At 44.2% G+C, this 14,559-nt stretch overlaps 1 protein-coding gene across 4 annotated transcripts in view; it reads left to right on the top strand.

Moving 5' to 3' along the window:
- Nucleotides 1–14,559, top strand: part of SLK (STE20 like kinase) — a 147,408-nt gene that overhangs the window by 86,964 nt on the left and 45,885 nt on the right. For all 4 annotated transcript variants that reach the window (XM_082268245.1, XM_082268242.1, XM_082268244.1 and 1 more), the window contains 2 exons: nucleotides 1,099–1,229; nucleotides 7,723–7,846. In XM_082268245.1, the coding sequence (XP_082124371.1) occupies nucleotides 1,099–1,229; nucleotides 7,723–7,846 (255 nt within the window). The remainder of the gene's footprint in view (nucleotides 1–1,098; nucleotides 1,230–7,722; nucleotides 7,847–14,559) is intronic.

Below are 14,559 nucleotides of genomic sequence, written 5' to 3'. Positions count from 1 at the left end.
GAACATCAGACGATTGTACTATGTAGAACCGTTGATCTTTGTTTTTACACCAATAGCATTGTCCCACTACAGTTAGAATCACGCCCCTAGGACACACTTAACCCCTCCCTGTCCAATACAATTAACCCCTTCCTTGCCAGTGTCATTTTTGCAGTAACAGTGCATATATATAGCACTGATTACTGCAGTAATGTCACTGGTAACCCCAAAAGTGTCAAAAATGTCAGTCAAGGGTCCGATCTGTCCGCCGCAATGTCGCAGTACCGCAAAAAAATCGCAGATCGCCGCCATTACTCGTTAAAAAAAAAAAACACCAAAAATGACAAAAATCTTTCCCTTTGTTAGTAAACGCGATAACTTTTGCGCAAACCAATCAAAATACGCTTTTTGCGATTTTTTTTTTTTTTACCAAACATATGTAGCATAAAACAATTTGGCTGAAAATGTTAAAAAATGTAGATTTTTACATTTTTTTTTGGGGGGGGGGGGGATTTCATATAAAAAAAAAGTGAAAAATATTGTTATTTTTGCAAAAATTACGCTCTTTTTTTGTTTATAGCGCATGATCAAAAAATCGCACAGGTGATCAAATACCACCAAAAGAAAGCTCTGTGGGGAAAAAAAGGATGTGAAATTCGTTTAGGTACAGTGTCGCACGACCGCGCAATTGTCCGTTAAATTCACGCAGTAAAAAAACTCAAAAAAACCCCTGGTCAGGAAGGGGGTAAAATCTTCCGGGGCTTAAGTGGTCAAAAGCAGGAACCGGCTGAATTTCGATCCATCTGTGGCTGGCCTTGGGCTGCCAGACAATGGGCTTTTAGAAGCAGTGTTTCAGCAGACATATGACTGCACTACAGGGGATATTTACAAATTTGTATAAGAAAATTTGTCTCTTGCTCAATACAAGTACGACTGCAGAAATAGCATCATAATTTATTTTGCATAATATGAAAATCCTTGTAGTAGTAAATATGAAGAAGCAGGTTGCATTTTATTTCTATAATACGAGATAGACATTTGAAGTGGTATGCTCTCGAATTCCTAAAAGCTCTTAAAGTATTTTGTAATATTTGCTTTGCATGTTGTTTCATTCTCAAGGAAACAAAAAGACAGAAGAAAACTCTAAAGAAGACTAGAAAGTTCATTGTTGATGGAGTAGAAGTGAGTGTGACAACCTCCAAGATTGTGACTGATAATGATTCCAAGAACGAGGAGATGAGATTCCTCAGGTATGTTCTCTTTACTGTGTGGGGAGGTGAAATAGTTTGGATAATACTTCTGTTCCTTTAAGTTCCATAGGGCATTCCTTTTCTTTTTCATGCATGTAGAAGATAGTGCTGATAGTTTTTCTTTGCACTTCATCTAACACGGTTCTTTAAAACTGTGGTACCTTATTGTAATGTTCTCTATACATGGACTGATAATGTGAACTGAAACGTAGTTGAAGATCTAATCTGCAGTTATGCAGCTTGGCATGGGTGACTCCAATAGCTTAAATATCGAACAGCAGGAGTGGAAGATCTGGTGTATGTTTTTAATACTCTGCTTCACATAATCCCTGCATGGAAAAAGCAATTTGAAATTTGTGATGATTGCTTTAATATGTCCAATATTTAGGCTAATTGGTACAGAGCAGATAGACATATTTTTAGATTTAGTTTCATTCAAAGAAAATGAATGACGGTGACACCGATTCCTGGCCTGCATGCTGCCTTCTAGGGTTCAAGTTGAGTAGCCCTGATTTTTTTTTTTTTTCTTTTTTAACTGAGAAATCTAGAAAGACAACACAGCAGTCACCCATTGCAGCCTGTCAAATGTCAGGTAGAACCAACATTTTTTTTTCCCCTCTATTTAATGCATGCACAAAATATCAGGCTGCTATACCCTGTGCATACAAGAAATCTTTGTGATGTGACTGGATATCCAAGTATAAAATTGATTGGATTTACATTGGCAGGTTAAGTTCTTTTTATACAGTGCATCCAGAAATTATTCACAGCAGTTCACTTTTTCCACATTTTGTTATGTTAGTCTTATTCCAAAATGGATTAAATTCATAATTTTCCTCAAAATTCTACAAACAATACCCTATAATGACAATGTGAAAGAAGTTTGTTTGAAATCTATGCAAATTTATTTAAAACAAAAAAATTACATTGTGTTCACAAACTTTGCCTTGACACAGAAAATTGAGCTTGGTGCATCCTGTTTCCACTGATCATCCTTGAGATGTTTCTAGAACTTGATTGGAGTCCATCTGTGGTAAATTCAGTTGATTAGACATGATTTGGAAAGGCACACACCTGTCTATAGAGGGTCCCACATTTACCAGTGCACGTCAGCACAAACTAAGCCATGAAGTCTAAGGAATTGTTTGTAGACCTCCACAGGATTGTATCGTGGCACAGATCTAGGGAACGCTACAGAAAATTTTCTGCAGCATTGAAGTTCCCAAATGAGCACAGTGGCCTCCATCACCCGTAAATGGAAGAAGTTTGTAACCACTAGGACTCTTCATATAGCGGGCCACCCGACCAAACGATCAGGGGAAGAAGGGCCTTTGTCAGGGAGGTGACCAAGAACCCTACGGTCACTCTAACCGAGCTCCAGTGTTTCTCTATTGAGAAAGGAGAACCTTCCAGAAGGACCATCTCTGCAGCACTCCACCAATCAGGCCTTTATAGTGGAGTGGCCAGACGGAAGCCACTCCTCAGTAAAAGGCACATGACAGCCCGCCTGCAATTTGCCAAAAGGCACCTGAGAGACTCTCAGACCATGAGAAACAAAATTCTCTGGTCTGATGTAGCAAAGATTGAACTCTGTAGCCTGAATGGCAAGCCTCATGTCTGGAGGAAAGCAGGCACTGCTCATCACCTGGCCAATACCATACCTACAGTGACGCACGATGGTGGCAGCATCATGCTGTGAGGGAGGTTTTTCTGCGGCAGGACCTGGGAGACTAGTCAGGATCAAGTGAAAGATGAAGGCAGCAATGTACAAGAGACATCCCTGAAAAAAACCTGCTCCGGAGCATTCTGGACCTCAGACTGGGGAGGAGGTTTATCTTCCAACAGGACAACGACCCTAAGCACAAAGCCAAGATAACAAAGGAGTGTATATTAAAAAAGAATAGCGCGCAAATGCAAAAGAAATTACTACCAAATCTGAAGAGAGTCCATAAATAAAAATGGGGGTTTGGTCCCACCATATGGCCATATCGTGCTCAAGCCCACTACTGCGTCAAAGTACCCCATTATCAGTGGGTCCTACATTATCCATGAAAAAGAGATGAATCCAGCCCTTCTAACCCTTGGAGACAACACTCCTTGCTGGGAAAAATGTGCAAATGCACTACAGGGGACTCCTCCTATATCCATTTGATGGTGGACACTGATTGAGTACAGGTGTATGTGGGGGGTGGGGAGGGCTGCTCAACCTCGATAGTCTGGTCAGACCGAATACATAATAAACAGGCAAAAAATTTGGGGGAGCATACCCATGTATTTCCAAAGCTGCTGCAGCTATGAACCAAAAGACATGTATATTAAAAAAGAATAGCGCGCAAATGCAAAAGAAATTACTACCAAATCTGAAGAGAGTCCATAAATAAAAATGGGGGTTTGGTCCCACCATATGGCCATATCGTGCTCAAGCCCACTACTGCGTCAAAGTACCCCATTATCAGTGGGTCCTACACTATCCATGAAAAAGAGATGAATCCAGCCCTTCTAACCCTTGGAGACAACACTCCTTGCTGGGAAAAATGTGCAAATGCACTACAGGGGACTCCTCCTATATCCATTTGATGGTGGACACTGATTGAGTACAGGTGTATGTGGGGGGTGGGGAGGGCTGCTCAACCTCGATAGTCTGGTCAGACCGAATACATAGGAATACAACAAAGGAGTGGTTATGGGATAACTCTGAATGTCCTTGAGTGGCCCACCCAGAGCCCAGACTTGAACCCGATTGAAAATCTAGGGAGAGATCTGAAAATGGCTGTGCATCGACACTCCCCATCAAACCTGATGGAGCTTGAGAGGTCCTGCAAAGAAGAATGGAAGAAACTGCCCAAAAATAGGTGTGTCAAGCTTGTAGCATCATACTCCAAAAGACTTGAGGCTGTAATTGATGGCAAAGGTGCTTCAACAAAGTGTGAGGTATTGTTTGTACAATTTTGCGGAAAATAATGAGTTTAACCCAGTTTGGAATATGGCTGTAACATTTAAAAAATTTGGAAAAAGTGAAGCGCTGTGAATACTTTCCAAATGCACTGTATATATTCTTGTCAGTTCTTTAGATTTCCACTTACAAAATGTAATCGGTATTAAACCAAAACGCTTATCAATCATTAGATGTGATGGCTGCATTTGCCTTCTTTTTTAGGCTGTTTTAACCTGGTGAACTGGCCAGTAACACACCTCTTGTATTTAGGGTGCTTGCATTCTGGAAGGAGGAGCAACAGAGGCACCTTTTGGACAGCTGCATTGCTAGCCTAATATCAGCTGATTCAGCAGGAACTGGTTGATGTTTGGTCATTTTGTACAGCTACCTGGATTCAGTGGGATGTTCCTATTGTCTTATGCTCCTCCTCATATATCATCTTTTTGAAGGTTTAGCAGCCAGTTCATTCAGAACTGGTTATTTCATGTGGCCACTGTTAAAGGTTATTTACATAGAGATAAAAGAAAATACTCAATTTGATAGGTGGTGATCTGGTGGTTTGCAGGTTTTTATTTATTTTTTTGTCTTGCGTATCTTGATTTTAATCCAGTTCAATAAAGGTAGCTTTAATCAAGTGAGCGCTGTCACAGTGTATGTTCCATGCGTTTCCAAACATCTCTGGAAACTCCTATAATGTTTGCAGGACTGGGGGGGGGGGGGGGTGTTGTGTGTGCCAATGTCAAAATACAAAGGCACAGATCGCACATTGCAGTGAACTGTCAGTTTTTTTTTTTTTTCTTCAGTCAGCCCACTGGGTACTATTGTAGACGGGGGTTGCAGCGCTGATCGGATACTGGTTTTTCAGCATGCCCATTCAACAGAAGCTGGTCATGAGATCGGTTTCTGTCGGACAGGGAGCTGTACACACTGGCCGAAAGTTGATTGGTTCCTGCCGAACTGAGCATTTTCGGGCACTTTTTGGCCTGTGTGTACCTGGCATAACTACTACATCTGCAGAACAGCTTGTTCTGTTGAAAAATAGAAGACTTACTGGCTAGATCACCAGGTGAAAGGAAAGCGAGCCTGAAAAAGAAAACTATTTGAGACACCACATCTAAAAATTGGTAAATTGAAATATGATGTTTGCTTTTGGGTTTAATATCTCTTTGTCAGGAAATGAGTACAGGTACAGTATCTCACAAAATTGAGTACACCCCTCACATTTTTGGAAATATTTTATTATATTTTCATGTCAAAACACTGTAGAAATGACACTTTGCTGAAATGTAAAGTAGTGAGTGTACAGCTGGTATAACAGTGTAAATTTGCTGTCCCCTCAAAATAACTCAACACACAGCCATTAATGTCTAAACTGCTGGCAACAAAAGTGAGTATATCCTAAGTGAAAATGTCCAAATTGGGCCCAAAGTGCCAATATTTTGTGTGGCCACCATTATTTTGCAGCACTGCCTTAACCCTCTTGGGCATGGAGTTCACCAGCGCTTCACAGGTTGCCACTGGCGTCCTCTTCCACTCCTCCTTGACGACATCACGGAGCTGGTGGATGTTAGAGACCTTGCTCTCATCCACCTTTCGTTTGAGGATGCCCCACAGATGCTAAACAGGGTTTAGGTCTGGAGACGTGCTTGGCCAGTCCATCACCTTTACCCTCCGCTTCTTTAGCAAGGCAGTGGTCATCTTGGAAGTGTGTTTGGGGTCGTTGGAATACTGCCCTGCGGCCCAGTCTATGAAGGGAGGGGATCATGCTTTGCTTCAGTATGGCACAGTACATGTAGGCATTCATGGTTCCCTCAATGAGCTGTAGCTCCCCAGTACCGGCAGCACTGCTTGACACCATCTGAACCACATACGTTTATCTTAGTCGCATCAGACCCACAGAACATGGTTCAAGTAATCCATGTCCTTAGTCTGCTTGTCTTTAGCAAACTGTTTGCGGGCTTTCTTGTGTATTCTCTTTGGAAGAGGCTTCCTTCTGGGACAACAGCCATGCAGACCAATTTTGATGCAGTGTGCGGCGTATGGTCGGCACACTGACAGGCTGACCCCCCACCCCTTTAACCTCTGCACCACTCATACGTCTGTTTCCCAAAGACAACCTCGGGATATGACACTGAGCACCTGCACTCAACTTCTTTGGTCGACCATGGCGAGGCCTGTTCTGAGTGGATCCTGTCCTGTTAAACCGCTGTATGTTCCTGGCCACCGTGCTGCAGCTCAGTTTCAGGGTCTTGGCAATCTTCGTATAGCCTGGGCCCGTGATGGCAAACCTTGGCACTCCAGATGTTTTGGAACTACATTTCCCATGATGCTCGAATACAATGCAGAGTGCATGAGCATCAAAGGAAATGCTGTTCCAAAACACCTGGGGTGCCAAGGTTCGCCATCACTGGCCTAGGCCGTCTTTATGTAGAGCAAAAATTCTTTTTTCAGATTTTCAGAGAGTTCTTTGCCATGAGGTGCCATATTGAACTTCCAGTGATCAGTATGAGAGTGAGAGCGATAACACCAAATTTAACACACCTGCTCCCCATTCACACCTGAGACCTTGTAACACCAATGAGCCACATGACACTGGGGAGGGAAAATTGCTAATTGGGCCCAATTTGGACATTTTGACTTAAGGGTGTACTCACTTTTGTTGCCAGCGGTTTGGACATTAATGGCTGTGTGTTAAGTTATTTTGAGGGGACAGCAAATTTACACTGTTATACACGCTGTACACTCACTACTTTACATTGTAGCAAAGTTTAATTTATTCGATGTTTTTACATAAAAAGATATAATAAAAAATCTACAAAAACGTGAGGGGCGTACTTTTGTGAGATACTGTATAGAATATTTCCTGGCAAGAAAATCGGTTAAATACCATTTACTGGAAGTTGAGGGTCAACTCTAAACATTGAAACTGTTCAAGAAGAGCATGTGTGTTGTGATCAAACTTTTCTGTTTTCATTTTGTTTTTGACTCATCAGGTCCACAGGAGCCTGTATTAAAAGAAATGTGATAGTTTCTGACATGTTTGCTAAAATGATAGCTTTCTGGCTGTGTCTTGCTTCAGTATTTTGAGACCTACTTTCTTACCTGCTTCATAGTTCTACAGCTCATGAAGGAGCTTTACCAGCTGTTGGGCTTCACAGCAATTTACTGTTTGAGTTTGTGAGTCTAGTACTCCTATTTGTCACGGGAGGACCACTGAAGAGCTTCACAGCATGAATGGCCCTGCTAATAATAGTTATGCTACTGCTCAATCTAACTGTCAGCATCCAAGTTAAACCATGGGAACTGCACCACTACTTCAAAGTAGGGAGGCTTTTGTTTTGATGTGAAGTACAGACATTTAGTTAAATGCAGCAGCCTACTGGTTTTATTGGATTTAACCCATTTATCAAATGTAGTGATCATTGGTCTTTAACCCATCTTCCAACAAGAGAGACAAATCGCAGAACAGTTAGTGATTGTACAATATGCATCTTTGTCTTTGAAAGAGTCTGTTTCCTGAATTAACAAATGATGAATCACTGCTTTATTTTTCTCAAGACGACAGGAGCTGCGGGAGCTTCGGCTGTTACAGAAAGAAGAACAGAGAGCACAACAAATCCTTAGTAATAAATTGTTGCAACAGAGAGAACAGATCTTCCGACGTTTTGAACAGGAAATGACGGTGATTACCCACTTCTCTAAGACTTTGTAGGAAAAAAATCAGTTAAAACTACTGAAAATAAATATATTCTAAAGAGAGTGAGACCTCTTCTAAGATGTATGACATGTTCTGAACATTTAATGTTTATTACCCATAAGATATTTTTAGAGCTGCAAATAGGCCTTTGTTCCTCAATAAAAAAAAGTCTTTGGATGAAGATGAGAATGAGGCATTATATTGAAAACACAGTAAAATACTACAAATAGCTATCTTCATCACAAAACTATAAGAATACTTTATAATCCTTAAAGCGCAACTTCCCCCTCAGAGTTAGGTATTTCTCTTTTGTTTATCGAGGGGCACAACGCTCCATAAATCATAACTACTAGGTTTTATTGCCGCCTCCAGGAGTAGGACTAGGCAGAACAAAAAACACCTGGCTTTACCCATGGGCCATCCTCAGTTTGGTATATAACCCCCTCTATGCTCTAAGTAATCAGTTTTAACCTGTCTAGTCAGGAGGAAGGACCTAGGCTCCGGGCTGGGATCTCTGGTCCTAGCAATTTTTTCTCCTTCTTTACATCTTTTTTGTTTGTGTATCTCTCAAGGGGAAAAAAATCAACTGCCGGGTTGGGTAACAGGCTGGATAATCTAGATCCAGTGGTCCCCCAAGCCCAGCCAGTGAGTGCCTGCAGACTGCAGCTGTGTGCTAGGTGGGGAGCAACATAGCCTCACGGACAAAAGCTGGCCCGCGAGTTAAACATCTCGCAGGGTCGCATATGACTCTTGGCTGACCGCTCCCCTACTTCAGTGGTGATGATTCTGTCTGGAGCGTTACCTGCACCATGGAAGGGTAAGTACAGTCCCCCCTCTCCCCTTTTTGGCAGTTTTTTGGGGTTATCAGACCTGCCTGCAGGTTCCCTCCTCCCATCCTAAAATCCCTCGGTGAGCTGGGTTTCCCAAATTCCTTTTCACCCCTGTCTGGACCTGGAGTTTGGTGGGGGTCTCAGGGCGGAGGATGCAGCGGAGACCCTTGGGGTCTCCCCCACCAACCCCATTCTGTAAGAGTCCAGGGATAGTGTGTGTCCTGACCTGATAGTATGGAAGGGTCCCAGTGTAGGAGACCCCTAGGTGCATGCCCTAAACTGGTTGCAGTGTGGGTGTAGTGCAGAGGGGTCCCAGTGCAGAGACCGGTGCAGAGTGCTCAGCGGAGTGTCCCCTAGCATGTGTCCTATCTGTGGAGTACAGTACTTTCAGGGGGGATCCCCTTGCAGAGGGTGCAGGGAAGATCCTGGCAGCATGCTTCAGCATCTGTAGCTGCTGGTGGCCATGTTGGAGAAGTCTGATAATGTCACGGTTGCCATTTTCCCTTAGTCTGGCTGGTCTCTGGCTGGCGGCCCAATGTCATGGGGGGCCATTTTCCCTTAGTCCGAGAGATGTTGGAGATGACCAAAACCTCGATGGGATGCTGAAGCTCCTCCTCTTCCTCCTCAGTTTCCTGTGCCTGTGACATATGAAAATGGATGGCGTCCATGGTGTGTCCAAATTCTCAATGCTACAGCAGTCAGTAGGGTGTGTCCTTGGGGGTCCCTGTTATCTCTCTCTCTCTGCTGATAGGTACCCTGAGCCTTGGGGGGATCCTTTAGTGGTGCCAAAAGATCGATTTTGTACTGCAAAGTCTTCCTTTCCTTATGGAGCCTCAGGGTCACATCTCCCCAGTGACCTCCTTATGGAGGTAGCAGGTCCCTAGGCACGCCAGCTTCCCATGGTTGCACTGACGACGGTCCTGCAGTCCTTAGTGTCCCGAGTGGAAGTGGTGTGTGGGCAAAGGCCCAGGAGGAAGTGTGCCCTGCCTTCCCCTGCTCAGTCTGTCTCATCTGATTCTGAGCCAGATGCCGCCAGGGATGCGGACCATCTAGGGGAGCTTAATATCACACCCCCAGATCCATCCGATAGTTTGGGGACCACAAAGGGTAATTCTGGTTGTTTCCATTCGCTACTGCAACTGTGGAGGAATCATCCTCACTATTTGCTATATGTTACCCTTTTGAGGAGTCACCTTTAACCACTTGCACACTGCTCACTGTGCTGCTACTGCGGCACAGTGGCTCGTTATCGTCTGGCGACGTAGACCTACGTCACCAAACATTCCCCTCTCTCAGCGCGCGCGCCGCTAGAGGCTCGCTCCCGCTGTTTTCAGTCACAGCGGGAGTCGGGCCAGGGGAGTAGCGGCGGTGATCACCGCCTCTCTTCCCCGATCGTCGGGGATCGAGTGTGGCGATGCGCCTGCTTGTGTAAACAAAGCGGGCGGATCTCCTAAGTGACGGGCAGGGTCAGATTGCAGGATTCAGCATAGCTGAACCTGCGATCTGTCCCTGTGTCACATAGTCCCCTCCCCCCACACACGTTAGTAAGCGCTAGGCATACATTAACCCCTTGATCACCAATAAAAGTTAACCCCTTCCCTGCCAGTGTCATTTTTACAGTAACAGTGCATATGTATAGCACTGATTACTGTAGTAATGTCACTCGTACCCCCAAAAGTGTCAAAAATGTCAGTCAAGGGTCCGATCTGTCCGCCACAATGTCGCAGTCCCGCAAAAAATATCGCAGATTGCCACCATTACTAGTTTAAAAAAAACAAACAATAAAAAGGACATACATTTCCGTAGTTAGTAGCTGCGATAACTTTTGCGCAAGCCAATCAAAATATGCTTATTATTTTTTTTTTTACCAAAAATATGTAGCAGAAAACAAATTGGCCTAAAATGTTAAAAAATTTTGATTTTTAAATTTTTTTGGGGGGGAATTTCATATAAAAAAATGTGAAAAATATTGTTATTTTTTCAAAATTGTCGCTCTTTTTTTGTTTATAGCGCAAAAAGTAAAAATCGCACAGGTGATCAAATGCCACCAAAAGAAAGCTCTATTTGTGGGGGAAAAAAGGACATCAATTAAATTTGGGTACAGCGTCGCACGACCACGCAATTGTCCGTTAAAGTAACGCAGTGCCGAATCGCAAAATATGGCCTGGTCAGGAATGGGGTAAAATCTTCCTGTCTTAAAGCGGTTAAAAATACGCTCATTGAGAATTTTTTTGTCAAAGACATGTAGCTAAATACATTTTGGCCTAAATATATGACAAAAATTTAATATATTGGATATTTTTTAACTGTCAAAGTAGAAAAATATTGTTATTTTTTCAAAATTGTCGCTTTTTTTTATTAATATCGCAAAAAATAAAAATCGCAGAGATAATCAAATACCACCAAAAGAAAGCTCTGTTTGTGGGAAAAAAAGGACGTAAATTTTGTTTGGGTATGGCGTTGCATGACCGCTCAATTGTCAGTTAAATTCGCACAGTGCCGAATCGCAAAAAGTGGCCCAGACGTAAGACAGCAAAATCCTCCGGTGGTAAAGTGGTTAAAAAAGTAGACTAGTCCACCAGTGTTGGACCCTCCTGTGTACAGGTTGATTAAAGCAACCATATGATCCCAGTAGAGGTATCCCCATCCTTTAAAGACCCAGCTGACAGGAAAGCAATGGCTGTAGCACGCAGCATATTTACTTTGGCTGGTTCAGTCTTTGCCTCAGCCCTGGTGTCTCAGACCCTAACCAAATGGGCCAAGCTTTGCGCCAGGGCCTGGGGGGTGAGCAGGTCCCTGTTGCTTATGTTAATTTAGTGGGCCAGTTGGTCCATGGGCTGCAGTTTATTTGTGATGCAGCTTTGGATACAGCTCCTGTGCTGTCCAAACTTTGTTTCAGCTGTTGTGATTAGACGCGTGCTGTGGCTTAAGAATTGGTCCGCAGACCAAGCCTCTAAGAAAGCCCTCGTTGATCTGCCCTTTCAAGGCGATCGTCTGTTTGGTGCTACCCTGAATGACCACATTAGGGGCTTGTGGGGGGTTGGGGAGTACCTCCCTGCCACTGTCTAGGAAAGGGAATAGAAAATTCTTTCGTGCTTCTGGGACTGAGAATAAGGGAAATAGATCTTTCAAATCTTCCCCAGGAGGTTTCAAGCAACCTTGTTCTGGTAAGCCTAGAGCTAGATTTTCCAGGCCAACAGACAAGACCCCTTCAGCATGAAAGTCTGCCCTCAGCCATTACTTGGGTAGGGGGACATCTTCGATGGTTTCCAGCCCCGACCTCTTTCGTGAGCATCGAGGAGGTTCGCAAAATGTTTCTTTTGGGCTTACCCAGTGGGGCAAAGTTTGTCCTTTTCAGGTTTTTTTAGGTTCTGAATTTCCTTGTGCAGATTTAATTCCAGCAACCGTTCAGGTGACGTCCGAACTACCTAAGGTCCTCCCTATCCCTGTCCAGGGAAATTAATTACCTAGGTCTGATTTTAATTTGGAGCAGGGTGGTCCTTCCTCTGGACAAATATCAGGAACCACAGGCCCTGATTCACCGGCTGCTGTCACACAGACAGTTCTCTTTCCCGATTTTGCATACAGTTTCTGAGTCTGGTGGTATCCACCTTCAAGACCGTTCTAGTTGGGCAGTCCTACATGCAGCTCCTTTATCCGGTTTGGCTCCATAGGAGGATACCGAAGTTTGTAGCGAGGTCACAGGTTCCCCTAGCAGACGCCACAGGCGTCCAAGAGCCACGCTAAGGCCAGTATCATCCTCTGCTCTGGCTTCTTCCACGGTTCCTGCTAGGAATCAAGGACGAGGATCTTCCAATCATTTTGGTGGCCGTATACGCCCCTTGGGGGCTTCCTTTTCAGAGAAGACCAGTTGTCCCAAGGGCTGATCTACCATCCTGCTTTACAGTCGCTGGTTTTTATGGTTTAGCTATTGAAAGCCAGGTACTGAGGGATAGAGGTCTGTCTGGATCAGTAATCTCTACTATGGTAAAGGCGAGGAAGTTGTCTTCCAGCAAGATATACCATCTTACGTGGAAAGCATACATTTCTTGGTGTGAGTCAGTTGGCGCTCATCCTCGATCCTTTTCTGTGGCTCGGATCTTAACCTTTCTTCAGCGGGGCATTGATCAGAATTTGGCCTTGAGGGCCAGGTGTCTGCCTTGGCAATTGGCTTTCAGCAACCCCTAGCTACGCACTCTTTAGTTCACATCTTCATTCAGGGGTCTCGACAGGTGGCTTCACCTGTTCGATCCCTTTTGCCGCCATGGGATTTAAATTTAGTTCTTTGGGTTCTCCGAAAACTCCATTTGAGAATATTCGGGAGATTCCCTTGCCTACGTTATCGTAGAAGATGGCTTTCTTGGTGGCTATTACCTCAGCCCACAGGGTATCAAAGTTAGCGGTATTATCCTGTTGAAGTCACTATTTAGTGGTCCATAGGGATAAAGTGGTTCTTCGTCCCTGTCCATAATTCCTGCCCAAAGTTGTCTCTGACTTCCATTTGAAAGAGGACTTTGTGTTGCCTTCCTTGCGTCCCAAGCCGGCTCATCCCAAGGAATTTTCCTTGCATACCTGGGATGTAGTTTGTGCGATTTGGGTGCATCTGGCAGCTACTGAGTCCTTTCCGAGGTCAGACTTGCTTTTTGTGGTTACAGACGGATCAAGGAAAGGGCTGGCCGCTTCTTCAGCTACCATCTCCAGATGGATCAGACAGGCGGTGACTTAGGCCTATTCTGGTAAAGGTCACGTTCTACCTTTCCCTGTCACGGCGCATTCTACTTCTTGGGCCTTCCGTCGTCAAGCATCAATATTGCAAGTTTGCAAGGCGGCCTCTTGGTCGTCGCTGCATACCATCACAAAATTCTTAAGGTAGATACTTTGGCATCTGCGGATGCTTCTTTTGGTCTGCAAAGTTTTGCAGGCTGCTGTTTAAGAGGGGTGGTTCCCTCCTTAAGGGGGGGGGGGTTTATTTAAGCTTTTATTTTTCAGACAGGACTCATGTGGTCAAGGCTCCTGTGTCCTGGGGCTCTTATGTTTAGCCTTGGGTTATTATCTCCACCCCTCATTTTACTTTTGCCACTGCTTTTGGACTTCCCAGTAGTTATGCTCTATGGAGTGCTGTGTCCGTCGATGGAACGAATGAGAAAATGGGATTTTTGTACTTGCCATGAAATCCATTTCTCTGAGTTCGACTGCCACAGCACCCACCTACCCACCTCTCTATAAGAATACTTTATAATCATTAAAGTGAAACTTCACCCTCAGAATTCAGTTCCCTCATCACCACCCCTCCTCAACTCCTTTACATTTTTTTTATACACCTTTTTTTTGTTGAAAAAAGTTCTGTCCCACCTCCCATGCATGTCACTCACCTAGGCTAATAACATGCATTAAGGTCTGGTTTGGCTCCTGGCATATACACGTCTTATATCCCAGGAGGCATACTCCTTTGTTGATAAAGGTGGAGGGGGGTGGGCCTGGAGTCAAATTATTGTGAGGCCCGGTGGCTGAACCCGGAAGAGGTGACTGGCCTCCCTATGATGTCGCATACGAAGATGGCAACGCGGGGACAGAGTTGTGACAGAATTTGTGGTCAGGAGTTCTTGCAAATCTCAACCTCTGCATTAGCGGATCTGATATTACAGATCCATTCCTGGCATCTAATAGATCCTGGAAATGGAAGCACAGGAATGCAATTTCACTTTAAAGGATAATTTCTCCTATGGAACATGTTACATGCTCCACCTGTTTTTAGGCTGGAACATGTAATATGTTCCAGCATCTGCCCACGATCTTTCCCCTCCTTGTGACAGCTGGCGTGGGATGCGCTCCTTGTACCCACTGTCACAATTTGAAAACCACATCCCT

This window comes from Pelophylax lessonae (genome assembly GCF_965119305.1).
Source record: "Pelophylax lessonae genome assembly, chromosome: 9".
Lineage (NCBI taxonomy): Eukaryota > Metazoa > Chordata > Amphibia > Anura > Ranidae > Pelophylax > Pelophylax lessonae.
The sequence above is the reverse complement of the archived record's forward strand: the minus strand, read 5'-3'. Positions and strand labels throughout refer to the sequence as shown.